The sequence below is a fragment of the Oncorhynchus gorbuscha genome, linkage group LG06, assembly GCF_021184085.1.
Source record: "Oncorhynchus gorbuscha isolate QuinsamMale2020 ecotype Even-year linkage group LG06, OgorEven_v1.0, whole genome shotgun sequence".
NCBI classification, from domain to species: Eukaryota; Metazoa; Chordata; class Actinopteri; order Salmoniformes; family Salmonidae; genus Oncorhynchus; species Oncorhynchus gorbuscha.
This window is the reverse complement of record NC_060178.1, coordinates 26,970,764-26,991,979: the sequence shown is the minus strand read 5'-3', so window position 1 is coordinate 26,991,979 and position 21,216 is coordinate 26,970,764. Positions and strand designations below refer to the sequence as shown.

Here is a 21,216-nt window from a genome sequence, read left to right as displayed (position 1 = left end):
CTTTCGTGTAATGGTATCAAGTCAAAACTGCCATACCAGGCAGCCACGAACCAACCCCCAACAAAAAAAACATAACATAGGCCTTTTATACCACTATTACTACTACTACTATTACTATTACTACTATGCAGTTCAGTTGAATGTGGCTTGTACAGCACATGCCGTGGTTGGTTCCTGGCTGCCTGGTTTCTTCGTTCCTTGATACTGTTACATTGCAGACGCAGTTATGCTGAAGAAAACTGCCATCAAACTGTCTGTAATTAGCTACATACGTGTCAAATTGTAATTCAACCGAATTTTAACAACACACGGTAATATTACCAACCATCTGATTGGTGGAATGGTGGAGTAGCCTGCTTAATATAGATCGCAGTTGATTGGTTCATGAATCAAGGGGCGTTGTTTCATGTTCTATGGGCTGGAAGCCCCTTTCAGAGGGTCTTCAAATCTAAAAAGGAAATGTTGTTTGTAGAACATGAATGATTAAGTTTGTTCAACTTGAGCATAGGCGTTGTGAGAGTTCTAGCTAATGAATAGCCTAACTTAGCAGGCGTAAAATAAACAAACAATCTTAATCATATGTAGATGGTCGTCCGCGCCAGGGTATCAATCAGCTAGCCTGGCTCTTTGTGTGCGCATGTTTTGTTTGTGTTGAACAAGGACAGTTCTCGTGGCTTGTTCGATGATTTGCAATGTGTTAATGTCAGTAAGATTGCATAGTGCATACGGTGCTTATTTTTATGAAAGGTTCGGGAAAGTGGCCTGTAGACGTTGCAAAGTGACAAATACATAAGGAGTTTGAAGAGGAGATGGGAAATTGTCTAAAATCTCCAACCTCGGATGACATTTCCTTGCTTCATGAATCACAATCGGATAGAGCTAGTTATGGTGACGGGGCAGATACAGACCAGGAACCACCGCCACCATACCAGGTATGTTCACCCGAATTAGCCAGCAACGTTAGCTAATAATGTAACGTTAGCTACAGTACTGGTTTGCTAGCCAGCGCAGCTATTTCTTTCAAGGTTCGACATGCAAAGGAACGTGGCGCTTGCAGCTGGCTACCGAAGTAAATACAAATAGCATGCTATAGCTTGCCAGCCAGTTATGTTTTTCAGATGTTCATGTAAACAAACAGTCATAATCAGCTGACTTTGGGAGATATGGCAGGTATATACAGCTTTACATTGTTTATCAATGCTGCACATAGCCATCAACTAGCTGTCCTATTGCAGTGTCACCGTTGTTCTTGTTATATTTCTACAGGGATAGAGTGTCATAAATTGACTGTTGCTGCAGCCTTTATTTTTATCAGACCATGTCGTCCATTAGAGAGCGTCATCGTGATCCCATAGTACTGACCCAAAGGGACTCGTGCAATGCAAAGTTATCTAGTAATGAATTTTATGAAAACAGGATAGTATTCATACACTACAGCAAAAAGAGACTGGAGCTGTTCATACTGCTGGAATGCAGTTGGTGTTGAGGGAGAGAAGACAAAGGCAGGCTTTTTTTGTATATATTTTGTTGTTGCTCAAGGGAGAGTAATAATATACCAGATATAGACGTAGACCAAAAACTACAGAAGCTCCCATCTTTGCTTTTGGCACAATGTAAGAAAGATGAAATCAAAAGTAGAATGAACCTGTAAGCTTCCTGGTACAGGCAATGGCAACAGCCTACATTGGAGAACACAGATCAAACTATTATGCCAATGAGAAAACAGCAGAGTCTTGGTGCTCCCTCATTTCTGTGTGACAATATTTTCCATACCCAAATCTTGATTCCTTTTCTGTAATTCAGACCTGTTATGTTAGACTTTAGCTGGGAAAGAATGAGTGTCAGCAGGTTAATGCCCCCATCTCAAATGAAAAAAGAAACAGGTTATGCACAGAACTGGAGGCCCGTCTGCCTGAACCCTTCCAGTATAGCTCTCCAATGGCTGACACGGGCCATGGCTTGCCTTACCAGACTATTACAAGACTGTACGACACCCATACGGTAAAATATCATATCAAGTCAAATCATACACATATTGCATGATGATGCATACCTATTCCCAACCCTGTTCAATAAGTAATTGTCCTTGTAATCTATCGGTTTCAATTTATTTTCCACGATCCTACATTTCGAATATCTCTTTGTTCTTTAAAAGTTGACGTTCCAAACCATTTACCATCCAACGGGTAGAACTAACGGCTCACACACATCACACCGAATGTGGGGCTAGCATTCGTCTGCCGATTTTTCAGCACGCTGTGTTTTAGGGACAACCTGCTGTAGACACCTGACATTTTTCACACGATTATACATGTCATACCGGCGCGCACACACTCTTTACACATTACATTGAGGTGCTAAGTACTCTCGGTCAGCAAACGCTATTGGTGTGTCTGAGCCCAAAAGTTGACTTCCTATGTCAACGTTATAAGGGAGGGCAGAACCTGATAAAAAATGACTTCTTTATGTCACCAAAATGCAAAGACCTATAATATAACCATGAGACAACTTAAAAGCCAGGAAATATAGCTTCTTAACCAGTGGCATCTGTCCATATTCGATTTTATAATAATGCAATAGTAAACAAGCAAAATAAATTGCACTACGTAGCACAGAAATGCAGATTTGCACAAACCCCAGATCCTGTGTTTTTCTGATGGAAACCACCAGCAGCCACTCTCTTTTTCTCAGGTTTTCTGTGGTTACTTGAGTCCCTTGGGTCCAGGATCAGGAATGAATGAAAAAGGGTTGGAATTCAACAGTCTGGAGCTGTTTTCCTGTTACAGATTGGCAGGCAGCGTTGTGCAATATCCTAGTTATATAGCTGAGGCACTTGTTGGATTCTTCAAAATGAAGGATCTTGTTTGAACCTAGAGTTGGGCGATATCTCAATGATTTATTTAAATGATGGGCGATTCACAATATCAACAAATAAATAAAATATTTTTGAATTAAGCTTGGTTGACAAATTAAGGTCAAATACACTGCATTTCAAACAGTCAGCAATAATAGAATGAATTCAGGGTTTGTGAATTCGTACCTAGGCTAAATATAAGCCTTCCACAACTGAGACCCATTAATAATTTAATCATTTTATCAAAAATAGTTTAACCTGTTTTTTTTTGCTATAATCACTCTATGAAAATGCCTTCTTGTTACAAATTTAATCAGAACTATGCATAATGCACATTCACTAATAATGACAAACTTCTTCTAGCAGGTATTATAGAAAAAGAACACAGATCTCATAAACAATCTCTCACACACCGGCCTATGTGCTAGTGAGTAGCCAGCTAATCTTTATATTTCAAATTTAGCCAACTTGGATCTATTTGACTGGCTAACAAGGTAGAACAGATGAATTGTTATGAACACACCCTTCTGTCCGTCTCCAACTGTTTGAACAGCGTGCTAACCTGTCCACTTTGTTCAGATGATGAAATCAAGTGATCTACCTTATTTCTCAGAATGAGAACGAGTTGCCTATTCCTTACATAGTGTTTTATGCTTATTGTACATTTATAAAAGACCAGAGAGCTAGTATAAGTCTTTGTCGAAAATGCTGCTAGTGGTACATGGTACCTCAATACCACGTGAGACAAACTGAACATTAATTTTCGAGATTCAATGTTCATTGATACTCCCCTTTTAGTAGTGTCTGCTCTGCGTGCAATTTGAGGAGTTGAAACATAACCTTTCCAACTATTCATTTGAACTTCTCTATTACAGTAAAATAATGTCTCAATGTCTTTTGGTGTTTATATGACCGATTCTGTTGGACCAAACCTCAAATGCAAATAGCGAGTTGAAACCGCTTGTCGGAGAGGAAGTATTGATCTCTCATATTTGTTGTTGTGAGTGTCAGAGGGAGGGGCTTGAGGGGTGTGTGTGAATGGGAAGGTGCACATAGCCAGAGAGGAATAGGCGAAGCGAGAGGTTTCACTCTCGCCAAAATCTGTCCAAAATAACCTCAATGCATTTCAGTGGACCTCAGCTTATTTTGGACCTAAGCTTGTTGCCTGTGTTCCCGCCGTTGGGACAACAACTCTCATTGTTAGGGCGTAGACATGAGCGTCTCGTTATTATATACTGATCTCTGGTGTAAATGGCACAGAAGGGGCACAGCACAGAAGGGGCAAAGGAGATGAGACGACATAAGAACAAGCGGACATAAACGCTCATAAAAAAATAAATAGATTCTTCCTATACAGGTTTTTGTAATATCGCGCAAAAACATACATTTTAATATTTTCTATATATCATCCAGCCCTATTTGAACCACGGCTTGAACAAAGGATGGCCAGAGACCTTTAGAGCATGCATCATTTCCAATCTAGACGCTTGCCCTGGGTGCTCGCCGGACATATTCAATCTCTCCCTATCCCAGTCTTCTGTCCCCATATGCTTCAAGATGGCCACCATTGTTCTTGTACCCAAGAATGCAAAGGTAACTGTACTAAATGACCAACGCCCCATAGCATTCACTTCTGTCATCATGAAGTGCTTTGAGAGACTAGTCAAGGATCATATCACCTATCACCTACCTGTCACCCTAGACCCACTTCAATTTGCTTACAGCCCCAATAGGTCCACAGACGATGCAATCGCTATCACACTGCGCACTGTCATATCCCATCTGGACAAGAGGAATATGGCAGGTAGCCTAGTGGTTAGAGCGTTGGGCCAGTAACCGAAAGGTTGCTAGACCGAGTCCCTGAGCTGACAAGGTAAAAATCTGTTGTTCTGCCCCTGAACAAGGCAGTTAACCCACTGTTCCTAGGCCGACGTTGTAAATAAGAATTTGTTCTTAACTGACTTGCTTAGTTAAATAAAGGTTAAATCAATTAAAAAATAATACCTAATATAAGAATGCTGTTCATTGATGATAGCTCAGCATTCAACACCATAGTTCCCTCCAAGCTCATCATTAAGCTTGAGGCCTTGGATCTCAACCCCGCCCTGTCCAATTGGGTCCTAGACTTCCTGAGGGACCAACGCCAGGTGGGGATGGTAGGAAAAAACACCTCCACTTCGCTGATCTTTAACACTGGGGCCCCACAAGGGTGTGTGCTCAGCTCCCTCCTGTACTCCATGTTCATTCATGACTGCGTCACCAAGCACGCCTCCAACTCAATCATCAAGTTTGCAGACGACACAACAGTAGTAAGCTTCATTACCAACAACGATGAGGCCGCCTACAGGGAGGAGGTGAGGGCACTCGGACTGTGGTGTCAGGAAAGTAACCTCTCACTCAACGTCAACAAAACAAAAGACATGATCGTGGACTTCAGGAAACTGCAGAGGGAACACCCCCCTATCCACATCAACGGGACAGCAGTGAAGGTGGAAAGCTTCAAGTTCCTCGGTGTACACATCACGGACAAACTGAAATGGTCCACCCACACAGACAGTGTGGTGAAGGCGCAACAGCGCCTCTTCAACCCCAGGAGGCTGAAGAAATTTTGCGTGTCACCAAAAACATTCACAAACTTTTACAGATGCACAATTGAGAATATCCTGTCGGGCTGTATCACCGCCTGGTACAGCAACTGCACCGCCCACAACCGCAGGGCTCTCCAGAGGGTGGTGCGGTCTGCAAAACGCATCACCCTGGGGAACTACCTACCCTCCATAACACCTACAACACCCGATGTCATAGTAAGGCCAAAAAGATAATCAAGGACAACAACCACCCAAGCCACTGCCTGTTCACCCCGCTACCATCCAGAAGCGAGGTCAGTGCAGGTGCATCAAATCTGGGACCGAGAGACTGAAAAACAGCTTCTATCAAAAGGCCATCAGACTGTTACAGACATCAGTAGCACAGTGAGGCTGCTGCCTACATACAGACTTGAAATCATTGGCCACTTTAATAAATGCAACTCTAGTCACTTTAATAATATTTACATATCTTGCATTACTCATCTCATATGTATATACTGTATTCTATACTATCTATTGCATCTTAGCCTATGCCACTCGGTCATTGCTCCTCCATATATTTATATTCTTATTCCATTCCTTTACTTAGATTTGTGTGTATTAGGTATTTGTTGTGGAATTGTTAGATATTACTTGTTAGATATTGCTGCACTGTCAGAACTAGAAGCACAAGCATTTCATTACACTCGCAATGACATCTGCTGGCCATGTGTACGTGATCAAGGAGATTTGATTTTATGCATTTTCGTTGGTGTTTTCTTAAACAGAGACCTGTCCATGCTTGGTATGTTTAAACTACTGCACAATTTCTCTAAGTTACAAATGAGCCTTAACAACATTTTTGCCTACATTAATCTCAGGCAGAAATGACTTATTTAGGGAATAAATACCTTTTTACCTTTTCACCAAAAACAGTTGTATTTTCTTTGTGGTGAATAATACTGTTATAAACAAGACTGACACATCCACCTTGAATACTAGCTCAAATTAAATATTTATTGAGAAATTGTGGGTCTGTAATCACCCTCCACTTCATCGTGCGCTGAGGAGGAAGGCTCCCCTGCTATGTGCTATGTTACTCTGCGGTCTGTTGTGGGAGGGAGGGAGGGGTGTGCAAAGTGAGTGGTAATTTGGAAAGCAGCTGGCGAGTGTGCTGACTCATCGCTGTCTGACTCGGCCAGTGGAGAGGGTGATAGGATTGGGCCAGAGTGAAGAGCAGGTCCCGTCACTGTAGCTACAGTCATCAGGTTCCCTGGCATGACTAATCCGTGGGGCTTTTTCCCTCACCCATTGACAGAGCAGAGGCCCTGTTTTATTAATCACATTCAGTCTAGCACAAAGGCCATTATCCTGTTGTCAGTGTTTTATGGTCAGACCTCATTGGCTCGAACATCTTGCAGACATTGTAAGGCTGCCTGCCTGTCCCTGGCTGTGTTTGCCAGGGCTGGAGGCAAGAGAATGATCTAAGACTCACCAGCAGCGTGTGCTGCCCTGGACTGAGAACTAACACTAAATCTTCCCTCAAAGGTGTCATGAGGCCTGGAGGGAATGCTGGAAAAAGGAGGAGAGAACATGTATCACAGACACTTCTCTGGTGATTGAAAGTCTTCTCAGAGTTTGCTTTGAGCCGGCGAACTCAGTTCGGACTGTGAAGAGGACGTTTGCTTTGGAGGGGCCTTCTAATGAGCTGTCAGACCTGCTGCATGAGGGAGAGAAAGGTGTGAGTTAGGGAAGAGGGAATAGAAAAGAAAGGAATGAAAATAACAAAAACAAAGCTTTGAGCAGGATACATACTGACTTCACTGTAAGGTGCTCACCTTCACACAAAATGTTACAAGGGTGAAAAGAAAATGTACAATTAATGATTTAAAATGCATACCCAAGGTCATAATTCCTTACCAGTGAATTCCCCAGATGTGTTTTTGTGCTGCACTGCTCTGTGGCGCCGGAGGGGATGGCTGCTGTTTTTACGGGCTCCTAACCAACTCTGCTAAAATTGTATTTATTATAATAATTTTTTTTTGCATTGTTTGTGACTTATGTTGTTCATAATGTTGCTGCTACCATCACTTTTGACCGAACAGAGCTTCTGGACATCAGAACAGCGACTACTCGCCTCGAACTGGAGCTGGACAAAGATGTTTCTTTAACGAGTCCAACGCTCAGGATATACTGCTTTCTCGAGACCAGGCCCATATTCCCGTCATTTGTGTGAAGAAAAGACAGAGAAAAAGGGGGCGGAGGCCGGGGCGAGTGAGTAAACCTCCACTACCATCCGTACTACGTCAAGTTTATTTTCCAATGATTGCACGATCTACGATTAAGACTATCCTACCAACGGGACATTAAAAACGGTAATATTTTATGTTTCATCGAGTAGTCACTGTACGACGACACATATAATATAAGACGAGGGGGGTGTCTATTTGTCAATAACAGCTGATGCGTGTCAGAGGAAGACTTAAAAAATTGTCATAGTCATACTGTTCTCTCTGCTACTGCACGGCAAGCGGTACCGGAGCGCTAAGTCTAGCACCAAAAGGCTCCTTAACAGCTTTTACCCACAAGCTATAAGACTGCTAAACAATTTATCAAATGGCCACCCGGGCTATTTACATTGACCCCCCCCCCCTTTGTTTCTACACTGCTGCTGTTGTCTATGCAGTCACTTTACCCCTACCTACATGTACAAATTACCTCAATTGGCCTGTACCTCCGCACATTGACTCGGTACCGGTACCCCCTGTAGCTTCGTTATTAGAATTGTTTTACTTTAGTTTATTTAGTAAATATTTTCTTAACTCTATTTCTTTAACTGCGTTGTTGGTTGTGGTCCTTCTGTAGCTCAGTTGGTAGAGCATGGCGCTTGTAACGCCAGGGTAGTGGGTTCGATTCCCGGGACCACCCATACGTAGAATGTATGCACACATGACTGTAAGTCGCTTTGGATAAAAGCGTCTGCTAAATGGCATATATAAGAGCATGTAACTAAGCATTTCACGGTAAGGTCTACTACACCTGTTGTATTCGGCGCATGTGACAAATGAAATTTGATTTTATTTGTTAGATGGCTCGCTGGCAGATCCTTGGTCTCCGAATCTCACAGTGAACCAGTTGTCTAGCCTCACCTGACCTGGCTGTGCTTCCATGGAAATGGTTGAGGATAGGATATGAAAAAAGAAAAGGAATATCTTCCTATATGCTTTCAAGTGTTCATAGATGTTCAATATCAGAGTTACTGTACTCGTTTTCATGTTGTACCACACTTGTCCTGTCTGTAACATTGCTGATTTGCAATAAAGTATCCATTTGTGTATTTTTATGATGAAATGTTTATCCCAGGCTCTGGTAACTGGGAAAAGTTTTCTACCAGTGGAAATACTAAATTATATGATTCATGCTTCAAGAGAAACAACCCTCAAATGATCCTGTAAAGGCAAAATGTTCTTATCATTCTCCAAGTATGAACACAATGTGGGACATGTTCCCTCAAAAATATGAGAGTCATTGTGGCATAAACAATATATTTAACTGTGATGTTCTTTTTTACTGTGTACATTTTTCAAAGTAGTCATAGAGATGTGTGGTTGGGTAAACTTTGAAATCAATATTTTTTGTTTGGCATACATTTTAAAGTGAAAAATCGGAGTCTCAGCATAATTCCATAAACGTGGAATTGCCCACAAACAAGATGTTGTCAGCAAGGCCAGGATCGACCAACATGGGGCCAGCCAGTGGATTGTGTTTACTGTTCCTGTTTGAGAGATCCCCAGAGCCCTATAATACGAATCAGGTTTGAGGAGTTAGCGAGGTTACTTTGGTCAACTCAGGATAACCAGTGCCACAAAGGTGGCTCACCTTTTAGCCAGGTACATTTCTATAGCAATGAATCCTTCAGCACTAACCCGCTCCGTAGCAGGCTAACTCTATTTATCCACAATAAAGTGTCTCAGCCACGAGTTGAGGACCAATGAAATCAGATACCCTCCCTCTCAGAAAGGTGTGAGGAAGATGACGGATTACCTTTATGTATTATAAAAAATAAAAACAAAGTATTTTGTTAATGCCTATCACATTACACATTTAGTAATGACAGGCTTTGATTGGCTGTTACAGCTACACTTGCTTGTTTACCGAGGACCCACCGTTTCCCCCTTCACATCCCCAGATTCTGTAAGTGCTTATGATCCAATAATATGACATGACTCATCTGACAGTTACAGGTTTTCCTATGAGAGAATGTAACACAACATCCAGTGATGTTTTTGTCCCGCTGTGTCCCCATACGCTACGAGGGTGTAGAGTACATTTAGTGTTTTTAAGTTCATCCTCGGGAACCTCCTGAAGATTTGTTTTGTTGTGAAAGCAGCGTCTTTGCATCACTGATGGCATTGCTGTTTGAAAACTGTCTGAAGAACAATCTGTGTAATTAGACTTTCTCTTTATCAAAAGAGGCTTGGATGGCTGCGCTCCAGCATTTTATCTGTGGAGCATGAAGCGTGTGTGTGTGTCACTGTTGCTGTGCATCTCTCGGGCTGTGCTTTAGTGCCAGCCTCTCAGACAAGGCTCAACGGTGCAGCCGGTAGAGCCTGCCATTGTTTATTCCCTGGAGGAAGCCACTGTGGGAGTGGCAGGGTCCCCGTGGTTACTGATCTGTGTGGATGTTATGGGCACAGGCCTGGAATTCAGACTGCAGGCTGAGAGAACGCATCTGTATGCTGGTTTGTCTGTGCTGAGGGGTTGGAGAGGATGGTAGGGCTTGGTTTTGTTTTTCTCCTATCTCGCTTTCTCTATCGCTTTATCTCCAGTGAGTTTGTGGGGGAAGGCTGGCAGCCGGTATTGTCTGCTGAGTGCCTGGCTGCCTGGGGCTTGGCAGTGCACATAGAGCTGCTCTGTGGCTCAGCTCTCTTTTTCTCTCTCTCTCTATGAGCGCCCTGTCTCTCTCTATGAGCGCCCTGTCTCTCTCTATGAGCGCCCTGTCTATCTGCTGTTCCTCTTTTCCTCATGCTAACACTTGTCTTCAGCTCAACCATTATTACCCTTAAAGGAAAACGCCACCCAAAAACTATATTTTGGTATTTGTCCATTGTTGATATATTCCCTAAATGTTTTGCATGTCAGTTATCAAGTTTTCAAGATGTAATTTTCAAAATACAGAAATCTGTCCCTCATGAGGCAAGGCGAACTTCTCGCTTTCTCTCGTTAAAAGACCTTCAATTGAAAAATGTGGTATTTGTTTTACTGTTTGTCCATCTTGAGACGCCGTAACAATTTGATTACTGTCCTGGATTTTAATATCGCCAAGTGCCATGATCACTCTGTCTCATTTTAGTCTTGAGGCACTAAATCGGATAATACTGGCAAGCTTTCTGATTAGGTCATTGAAGGGTGTCCATTCTAGTGACTTTTCGAGTGAAACTGGACAACAGCGATGCCCCAGGACAAAGAGACAGCTGACCGCTGCACTGTTACCCCTGGGTCCACCGCAACACCCCCAGCCAATCACACAACTCCCACTGCCTTTCCCCAGTCTTCTGAAAAGGGTATTCTGACACCTTTTTTTTTTATTCGGTCTGCCTGTTTTTGTCACACACAAGTGGAGAGGGACTAGAGAATTCAGGGCTGAAAATTCTGATGTACTGATCATTTTGTTTGTTAAATGCTGACTCAGCTTTTTTTTAAAGCACAGAGTGACTGTATAAGGGAATGAGGGACTGTGACTGAAATCCCACAGGAACCTTAATCACTCATGTTTCACTTTTGCTTTACACTTCAGTGCCCAGTGCAAATAATGTAAGATATACATTTTTTTTGTTGCCTTTTACATTTATTAAAACAAACATTTGCATACTTGATATGTTTTTGACATTTAGTAAATGTGTGTACAAAGAAAAATCACTTATTTTACACCCATAGACTCTTTAATTTGACTGACTGTGATCCAATTAGAGGTGAGCTCGGATGACTACTGTGAGTAAGGTATCCATGAGACTGCACTAGTCCCTGAAGCCCATTGGTCTGCTGTGATGTCATCTCGGTGTGACTGAGGCAGAGTGGAGATGGCAGACGTGTTCTGACATGTATTTTCAGCGGTCTCGGCACTGAGGCCACCTGATGAAAGTGCTTAAGCAGATTCCAAGAGGGTTGCATTCTGAGGGCTGAACCTGTTTTGTTGTTTTAAGTACAGCTTTCACCCTGCACTCATTTTTTTGCCAAAGAAAGGTGCTTATTTATTTTTGTCATCCAGGTTTTGCTATAAGCCCACAGAGAGTCGAGACTCCCTCCCATCTTTGGTTACACACAGTACTATGCATGTCCTCACTACTTCATTGCCTCACTTGTATTATTTGAGGCTCAGTGTTGGTTTTGAGTTAGTCTGTAACCTACTTGTAGCGTCCTGTAAATAGGTGGGGCAGGCAGTTGTGTGAGCTAAACATCTGACCTGACTGAGACCGTGAATTGGTCTGAACTCCTGTCTCACAGACTGACAGAAATAACCCCGGAGAGGACGGATTGGGAAGCACAGGACTCTACAGACCATGTACTCTCTCTCTTCATGCAGACACACCACAGAGACATCCCACATATCACGTACATTATAGCCACTCACATTGAGAAGATTCCCAGATCATACATTTGCTAGGCCTATAGCTTTGACGTTTTTTTGTGAACTCCTGACAAATGGACACCATAGAAACCTTGATTCCTATTACGTCATTCTTAAATGCCCCACTTATTTTCAATTAGCGGAACAAACCAAATGGAATGGTATTTGGAAATTAATATAATCTCTCCCAATACTATTGGGAATAGTTTAATTTTTTTGCTTATTAGGCCTAAACTATGCTGATTATCAGAGGAGATATTGTCACTTTGAAGAACATTTAGGTCTGACTGTAGAGATTAATTTACTGGCTATGCTTATCTGCAAATGCATGAAATTGAGGTCTTTGACATGCTCAACATGCCTCTATGAAAAGTTCTGCTGTGCAGTGTGTCCAAATAATAAGATCAGTCCGTATTTCTAATGGCGAAGCGGAAATGGAGATTTCATAACCAGTGTAAGCACTGTGTTTGTAATATTAGATGGTATGTAGGATGGGAACTGGTGAAGTTATGGTTGATTTAGGGAAAAGTACACCAAGTTTCTGTCAGGAGTTTATTATCTAAATAGGGTAATGAACCTTAAGCCCTTTTTTTTCTACTTACTCAGATCCCGATGAACTGATGAGTACCATTATGATGAGCACCATGATTATGTCTCTGCATGTTGTTTTGAAAGAAGGTTGAAGGATGTTTCTGGAGCTGTTGCTAACTAGCTTTAGCACAATGCCTGGAAGTCTACAGCAACACTAGCATGCTTGCTGGTAAAGCATAAAAAGGGCTTGGTTGCCTAAATGATCCAGTATCCCTTTTACAAAATATTCTGCAATATCAAATAGATCATTTAAATGTAAACACTCGTAGCTCAGTGGAGCATGACATGACAACTTTTGAATATCCAGCACATAATGCGCAACCAGTGAAAAATATCTGGACATTTTCTATCCATCAGCTTTCTCTTGAGGTCTCCTCATTATGATTGTGGTGGTGAGCGTTGTCTCTAACATATTTTAGACTCCATGTCAAAAAACCTTTTGAGTTTCTCAACCATCATCCAACCACAACACAAAGGTGGAACAGAACAGAGGTGAGAAATGAGAATGAAAATGCGGTCTGAATTTTCTCTTCTGTATGAATCATGCAGGCTTTGTGGGTCTGACACAGCCAGCTATTTGACTGCATTCTGTCATCTAAATTGTATCAGTGTTGGATATGAGACTATCTTTGACTGCGGGAATGTATGCAAGTGTGCTTTACTCTGCTTCTAGTGATTGTAACCCTCACATGGGCTTAAGACATTCAGTCTGCATGCTCTAATAGCTTACCTGCTGCCAATCACTCCTTTCAATGGTAACTGATTTCAATAGAATGCTTTGTCTATTGCATTTTCTCAATTACAGCAATTTGAACTTAAAACACCCATGTTCCCTTTTTGTGAAATTGCTCTGACTTGGGAAAGATTGCCACCTACTGGATCTGTCATTTCAAACCTCTGATATACTTGTTCTAGTTATATTACAGTGATACTCTGACTTCATTCATATCACTTTTAACTTGGTTGTTTGAATGCAAAACAGTGTAATGGCATTGTAATTTATATTTCCAATAAACAAGCTGCTGCTCCATTAAACCCATTGATGGTGATAACTGTTGTTTTTTTTCTCTTCAATGTCTGGGTTTTCAGTAATTACCAAGGTCTATTCTCAGGCCTACGTCTGGGAATTTCCACACAACTGTTTTGTCGTTCACCACGTAAGCTCTAATGCCTTCTACATATTACTTGGATGTTGTGGTTGGAAAACACCGTCTATTCCACGAGTTATGTATGAGGTCTTGAGTTGTCTCTCTCTGTTTCTAAGTGCATGTTTCTGTGTGTCTTTGTGGCCATGCAGCAGGAGCTGCCAGTGTACCACCCCACGCCCAGTCAGGCCCGCATGGCCAGCCAGCTGACTGAGGAGGAGCAGGTCCGCATTGCCCAGCGCATTGGCCTCATCCACCACCTCCCCAAGGGAGTGTACGATGCTGGCAGGGACGGCTCCGAAAAGAAAATAAGAGAGTAAGTACCACCGGCACCAGCACTCAAACACAACAACACATCTCCAAGAATTAAGACACTTTTTTTCCCCCACAATTTCGTCATATCCAGTTGCGATCCAATTACGATCTTGTCTCATCGCTGCAACTCCCCAACCGGCTCGGGAGAGGCGAAGGTCGAGTCATGCGTCCCCTGAAAAATAACCCGCAAACCGCACCTCTTAACACCCACCCAAAGACAAAAGTGTTATCATGTTGGATGAATGTGCCTCATACTGTATGACAATTGGCATCTGTGTAATCTGTATGCACATTCATATCACTTACTGGTGCCGAATGTAAATTTGTAGTAAATAAATACAAATACTGCATAATATACTATTTATTTCTCAATCCCACATGATACACATTCTGTTGTCTCTCCATCTGTGCAGGTGTGTGATTTGCATGACGGACTTTGTGTATGGGGATCCCATTCGATTCCTGCCATGCATGCACATCTACCACATGGACTGTATAGATGACTGGCTGATGCGCTCCTTCACCTGCCCCTCCTGCATGGAGCCAGTGGATGCTGCGCTGCTCTCCTCCTACGAGACCAACTGAGACACAACACCAACCCCCCTCACCACCACCCCTGCTCGCTGTTCTGACTTACTCCCTTACTCCACCCATGCTTCCATCTCCAGCACCCCCACAACCAGCAGACAGCACTTCCAACAGCCTGGAGAACCAGGGTCTCTGGGGGCAGGTGAGGGCTGTGTGGTGGTGATGAAGGGTGCTGTAGAGGGTTGGTGGAGGCCATGGATGGAGAGGGGTCCTTTGCTCTGAGCTGGCCAGGTCTGCTGGACAGGAAAGCCCCGACTGGGGAAGGACGTTGGATTCTGGTGATCAAGATAAGACCGTCTCGTGTCACCATCCATCCACACCCAGAATTCCCCTCTCTCTCACTACCACACTGTTGTAGTAAATGCCCTAGAAGGGAGGGGAAGGAAAGCAACAGCTCAACTCTCTCTAGAAATACTGATATCTGCAAATATTTTCTCTCCTCGTTGTTTTCAACTCAACATCTGTTCCAGAAGTCGTCTTAAGGGCTCAGTGGATTACATTTACTAACACAGATAAGCAAACAATTAATGCACATGTACACAAGTCAGAGGAACTTGCACTTCTATTCTCGTCTCAGTGGAAGAGTTCAGCATATGCTGACAAGTTTTTGAAAATTATTTCAGATTTTCCCCATTATTTAGTATCTGCAACATGAACTGTTTTTTTTTCAAGCCATTGTAATTGTTTCAGCCCAATGGTAAGGTCTGTTTTCCTGAAGTTTACATTTTATCCTTAATTGGTGAGTTTCTTAGACTAATGATGGATCAGTAAAAAAGTGTTCCTTTTGGATGAAGAGGTTTGGGGTCTGCACTCGATTATTACAAAGATTAGGCCTGTTAGGGTTTGGTCAAAAGGTGTTATCGATCATAATGCTCCTTAACTGCTCTTGCTTAGCACAGTTCTTAAATTGCACATCAGAAATACTCAAACATTTACTGCACCCAATTCAGCACAAGTGTGTTAATCTTATTACCAAGTACGCCATTTGATTTATCATAATGCATACACACTAGAGTCATTTAATTAATTTACATGAATTTAGTCATGACCTAGAGCAGTGGTCACCAACCTGTCTATTGCCATCGACTGGTCGATCTCCAAGCATTCCCAGTCAATCACCAAACATTTCTGTAAAGAACCCAATGATCAAGTCTTGCGTTCCTAATTGTTTTATTTGTTTCGCGCTGTTGGTGGTAGGTGCACTTGATTTAGTAGCCCGGGAAGGCAAAGTGTTCCCCTTTTGAACCATTTCATGTGTCTGATGGTAGAACTCTGCCTACCCGGCTGGCCCATAGAGCAAATCGACAGTGCACCTATAAGCCTAACGCTGGCCAATCAAATGGCTCAGGTAACCGTGTCTGCACAGTTTCCTCGACCATAGACTGTTAAAGGACGTATCGAACGCACAGCAAAGTCAATACTGTGAGATTTCAAAACGTGTAAAACCATGACCTAGAGAGGGACTCAATGAATACAGCAAAGAGCTGCAGTTTTTATGAGTAAGTTCATGTTTAAGGTGTTAGTATCAACACGATGTTCAACACTTTTATAAGCCATAAAATGCACATTCTACCTACTTCCACTCAAGCTACACCCAGCACTGCAGCTGCAATGAATGAGTATAGCAAAGTGATCCAATAAGCTTGTGTTGTTATTATTAGCGGCTTGTCTTTTTTAATATCAAGGAATATTTCACTTTCTCTGGTCATTGGAGTAACAAAATTAAATGGTGCATGAGGCAGAAATAATGCAATGCGACTTGTTTCGCCATCAGCTGGAAGACTGTCCCCTTTTCTAAGCGGGGGGGGTGGTTAGTTAGTCAGGTGAGAGGCAGCATTACTGCTGCTCCCTCTTTTTCCCTCAGACTGACCATCAGATGCAGTCCATCAGTCCAGTAAAAAAAGCTGTGCCTCACAAGTAATACAACAAATTATCTATTACCAGTGCGATCATATACCAACATGTTTAAAAAATATATTATTTCTAAATGGTCTGAGAAGAACAACAATGACAATTTAAGCATAGCCAATATGCAGTGGTAATATATTGGGCCTGTAGCCTACTGCACAAACCTCATTGCTACAGAACTGTTTTTAATTGGTTAATGTTGCTTAGGTTTTTTAAGTAATGTAAAAAAATCTGGGCGGTAGATCTTGGCTTGCATTTTGACTCTGTGATCTTGACTAAGAAAAGGTTGGTGGCCACACTGCCCTAGAGTTTATTTCTTTGTTCAGCATATGAGCCATCACATTGTTGTGCAAGGGGTTTGGATGTGAGGGTGCTAACCACCCCAGCTTCTTAGATTTTAGTCGGTAGTCATCTGAGCACGTGCATTTTTTAAAATCCTACTTTTAAATAATGTTTTCATAATTAAAATGAGAAAATATCCCTTGTATTATCATAACAATTGTTCAATCAGCACAGTTGGCTGTAGCAAAAAGTTCAAATATTGGGTATGGTTTTGGTCATAATTATGTTGCTGTATTTTGACTGGCAAAAATGTAATTGAATGTATATTGGGGAAAAATAGTGTACGTTTTTCCAAATTGGGGGCAGGTAGCTCTCGTTAAGTGATCATTAAGATTTAATCAGAAAGTATTTAAGATGTACTTTGTTAAAGACTACCCCGAAAGAGCAACTTCTTGTTTTGAAAATGGCCTATGTGATATGAGTTAGACACGTTTATTCTAGTGTCAAAATTGACTACAAAGTGTAAATAGGATAATTCTGGTCATAAAGTCGGTCTCGTCCAAAAACAGATTTTTGAGATGATAGGAAAAAATGGTATGTCATAGATTGAAGGGTATCGTAACCTTTTTCCATGGGTTGGGTTTATTTTTAAGCCTTTCCACAGCTGGCCACACCAAAGTAATCATCATTTCTGAGTGCAGCTACATGCAAGAGGAAGTTGCCGCCACTATTTTGACATAGTTTCCTGTCCTAGAAAGGAAATGCACATTTAGGTTCCACCTACGAAGAATGACGAAAGCTATTTATACCTATTCACAAATTGGGTCTGGGAATTTCCAGAGTTGATAAACGTCAAAAAATGAGGCACTGACAGTGTAGGTAGCTAGCATGCTAACCTTATCTAGCTAGCTAGCTATCTTGCAAACCTTATCTAGCTAGCTAATGTTATTTGTTGCTGTTTTTGTTTTACTACATGGTATTCAAAAGCCAGCTTGGCTGTATGGCTGGTTCTAGAGCTGAATTTGTCATTGGCATTGTTTTAGGGAAAACAAAAGCATCAGATGGAAACCACTGGCCTATCTTTGACTTTGCCATCTATTGATATCTCTGTTTGGGCATTTTCCATCAATTGTGGCCTCAAATTTGGGATCGAAATATTTAGAAAGAGTAAGATGAAGCTCTGGTAATATGGATAACTATTGAAATGTGATATGCGTTTTTTTTTTATTGTAATGGACACGGTGCAACCTTTGGTAGGAAGATGGCTGGAATTCTTCAGCTGCAATACAGCAAAGCCAAGTCAGCCCGTGCTCATGGTTCTCACAGTGGAAGTGAAATGATAGACTACAATGACTATGATCATGCACGCCTCAAATGACATGTAATTATAGTAGTGAAGCCATTCATCTTGGGGAGACTGGGGCAGCAGGTTTTCAAAATGCTTTTATACCATTTAGAAAATGGTCAGATATATATATATATATATTTTAAGACAGACAGTCTAAAAAAAATGAAAATTGACAAATTATCCAATGGATTATGATCATTTTCTGGTCAAAAAAGGGGAGGTGCAAAATATACGTTTGCACCCCCTATTTTAATTTGCTCCATGTCTCAGGCTCTTTGGCTCATCTCAGTTGCGAAGAGAAATTACTTTGCAGCTGTTTCTGATTAGTAAACAATGCCATACTGGTGGGTTGTAACATTCAAATAGAACCCAGTGCTGAAATAATTTGTATGTCATATCAGAGGGAAAGACACTGCATTCACAGATTTGCACATAGTGGGTAGTTTGGATTTGTCACTTCAAGCCCAAATATATTGTACTTTGACTAAAACAATTACTTAATGTCTTAAATTGTTGTCCAACATAATGGGTAAGCTCTGGCTTTAAAAAGTGGATTTCTACTGGTGTGGGCATTTTAAAATCAGCTATACATTTTAGAAATTTATATAAATATTTAAAGAGTTTGAGACAACTAAAAGATGTGCAACATGAAAATATTGTCCCATTTACATTGTGTTATTATCGACAGTCTCAAACTGTCCACCGAGATAGGCTATCCAAAGTCAAATCAACTTTGCCAGAGTCACACACCAGCCGGCTGAAGCTAAATGATTTGGCTAACTCTTCCCACCTGCGAACACACACGAGATACCCATATCAAACCGAACCCGAAACTAACTCGCGTTTGAGTTCACTCGTGGTCGCTAGCATTTCCTAATGAACCAAATCTCAAACGAGGCCAAATCAGGAAGTGCAGTTGTCTTTAAAATGGAAACCTCTTAAAACTTTATATTTTCTCATAGTTAGGGGCAAAATATGCCCATTTTCACTATCTTCTTAATCACAGGTAGTATTTTGAAAAGGGGTACATTATATATTTCACGGAGGAAGTAGTAACTTGTTATCACTGTTGTCCCCTCATCCCAGACAATAAGGGAGTTCTATTAACCTAAGCTGCCGGTCTATGGCCTGTGACAAGAACGGGTGAAAGTGGTGAGGGAGGAGCTACCTTCTCAAATCGAACAGTAATCTGCGCTGTTCGGTCATGATGTCAACAAGGCACCATGGTGCACCGTCCAGAAACGTACATCTATTTTCCATAAAATATATAACGTCTTATCAACAGCAATCACAGCATTTTTATCAACAGCAATCACTTTTACATGTCAATAGACGACTTTTACATGTCAATTGCGCCAGGTGCTTAATCTAGCCTGGGCTACGGCGCTTTTGTTTTGAGCCGATTTCGCCGTTGGCTTTGAAAGGGGTCACTTGGCTCGCCCCAGGATGTAGCCCGGTTCCAAAACAAATGCAATCACTTTTCAGCCGGTGCAAACTCCTCTCACTGGCATATCCCAGTCCAGATAATCAAATCCCCTCATTAAACTCACCCCTGCCAGCTCTCATAGGCATTAAAAAGTGTTAGTCACATTCGTAAGGTATACCCTTTGCATGTAAGGCGACATAATGATACAGATGAAAACATGCCTTGAGTGATCATAATGGTTGTGGGGGTATGTGGAGCTCCATTACCTTAGATCTAATGAGAGAGTTATTGACTGGCTCCCAGGCTGGCATGGGACCAACACTAGTTGAAAAAGATGAGATGCCTGAAAATGGAGCCCAGACATAACCTAGGAAGGGCCTGGTTGCGGCCCATGAGTTTTGAGGATGCTAGAAATGACGCAGCAATGTGATGGTGTACTTCAAATTATCCACTGCCCCCAACAGCATAAATTACAGGAATGCACTGCAAGACTGGGCAGATATATGTATAGTATGTGTGTTTTGTATGGGTTCCTGTAAGAATTGTCTTTGTACAGTATGCATATGATATGTACTACAGGCAAATAATAAATAGAAACTATGCTATGGAACATGTTTGCATATGTGATTTATTTAATGGTGTCTTAAGGCCAATTCAGATATTTCTTCCACTAATTGGTCTTTTGATTTTGGTTTGCAAACACTCGAGACACAAGCAATTTCTGTTGTTTATACAAATGTTCTCCTTGCATTTCTGGAATTAACCATCCAACAGTTGCACATTTTGAACTTGTAATTGAAAGTATGTCCAGTAGAGGGAAGTCATATTAATAATAAACTTGCCTCCATGGTCAGAACACATTGTATATCCAACAGAGTATAAGAATCAATCTGCAGAATAGAAAAACAACATTCACAATTGCTTTACACATATTCACTGCAGCCTATAACCCAGAAATGTATCTCGCTTTTGCACATAGACAGCCAAGTAATAATCCTAGAGTAGTATTCAAGTAGAAAAACCGTACTCCAATTTGGTTAACACAACCTGATCTGCCCTGCAGCGCACATGCCACGCTGAAGGCCTGTGGAAGGAAGCTGCCTTTCATGAATTCTCTCATGTCACTCTCCCTAATCAGAATACACTGCAGAAAGAAATATCTATGACAAAGGTAACCCATTCAAGTCCCAGTGTAGATAGAGGTCATGTTCCAACAGTTGGGCATGACACAGAGGTCAAAGGCTCTCTGAATTCTCTATTCTTGCCGAAGTCGTTTTTAGTACCCTACTCCGCTGGGTGTACTGAGACCAGAAGTTGCACCAACAGTGTTAGCGGTGTGTAGATGTTGATCAACACTGAATGCAGTGGGCCACAGGGCAACTTAGGGAGACAAATACAGTGACAGAGGATGAGTTCATATTCAAGCTCAGTAATTGCATTTCAACACAATTTAAAAAATAAAATGCTATTTGGAAAACAGCAAAAGAAATAAATAAAAGCACTCCCCTCCACAAAGTAAAAAATATTTTCACATGACTCTACTCTTGTATTGTAAAATAAATTG

The 21,216-nt window shown here is 41.7% G+C and overlaps 1 protein-coding gene across 1 annotated transcript; it reads left to right on the top strand.

The window, feature by feature from the left end:
* Positions 1–422: 422 nt before the first annotated feature.
* Positions 423–20,259, top strand: LOC124037773 (RING finger protein 11-like). The gene is made up of 3 exons (XM_046352806.1): positions 423–932; positions 13,938–14,101; positions 14,514–20,259. Exons 1-3 carry the CDS (start codon positions 810–812, stop codon positions 14,683–14,685), a joined length of 459 nt encoding a protein of 152 aa, XP_046208762.1. The 5' UTR covers positions 423–809; the 3' UTR covers positions 14,686–20,259.
* Positions 20,260–21,216: the final 957 nt, after the last annotated feature.

What these genes read in the sequence shown, in the direction of transcription:
- LOC124037773 (XM_046352806.1), top strand. Translation starts at nt 810, where the DNA reads ATGGGAAATTGTCTAAAATCTCCAACCTCGGATGACATTTCCTTGCTT. An exon ending in AACCACCGCCACCATACCAG is followed by an intron (nt 933 to 13,937) that starts GTATGTTCACCC and finishes GTGGCCATGCAG; the next exon opens with CAGGAGCTGCCAGTGTACCA. An exon ending in TCCGAAAAGAAAATAAGAGA is followed by an intron (nt 14,102 to 14,513) that starts GTAAGTACCACC and finishes CCATCTGTGCAG; the next exon opens with GTGTGTGATTTGCATGACGG.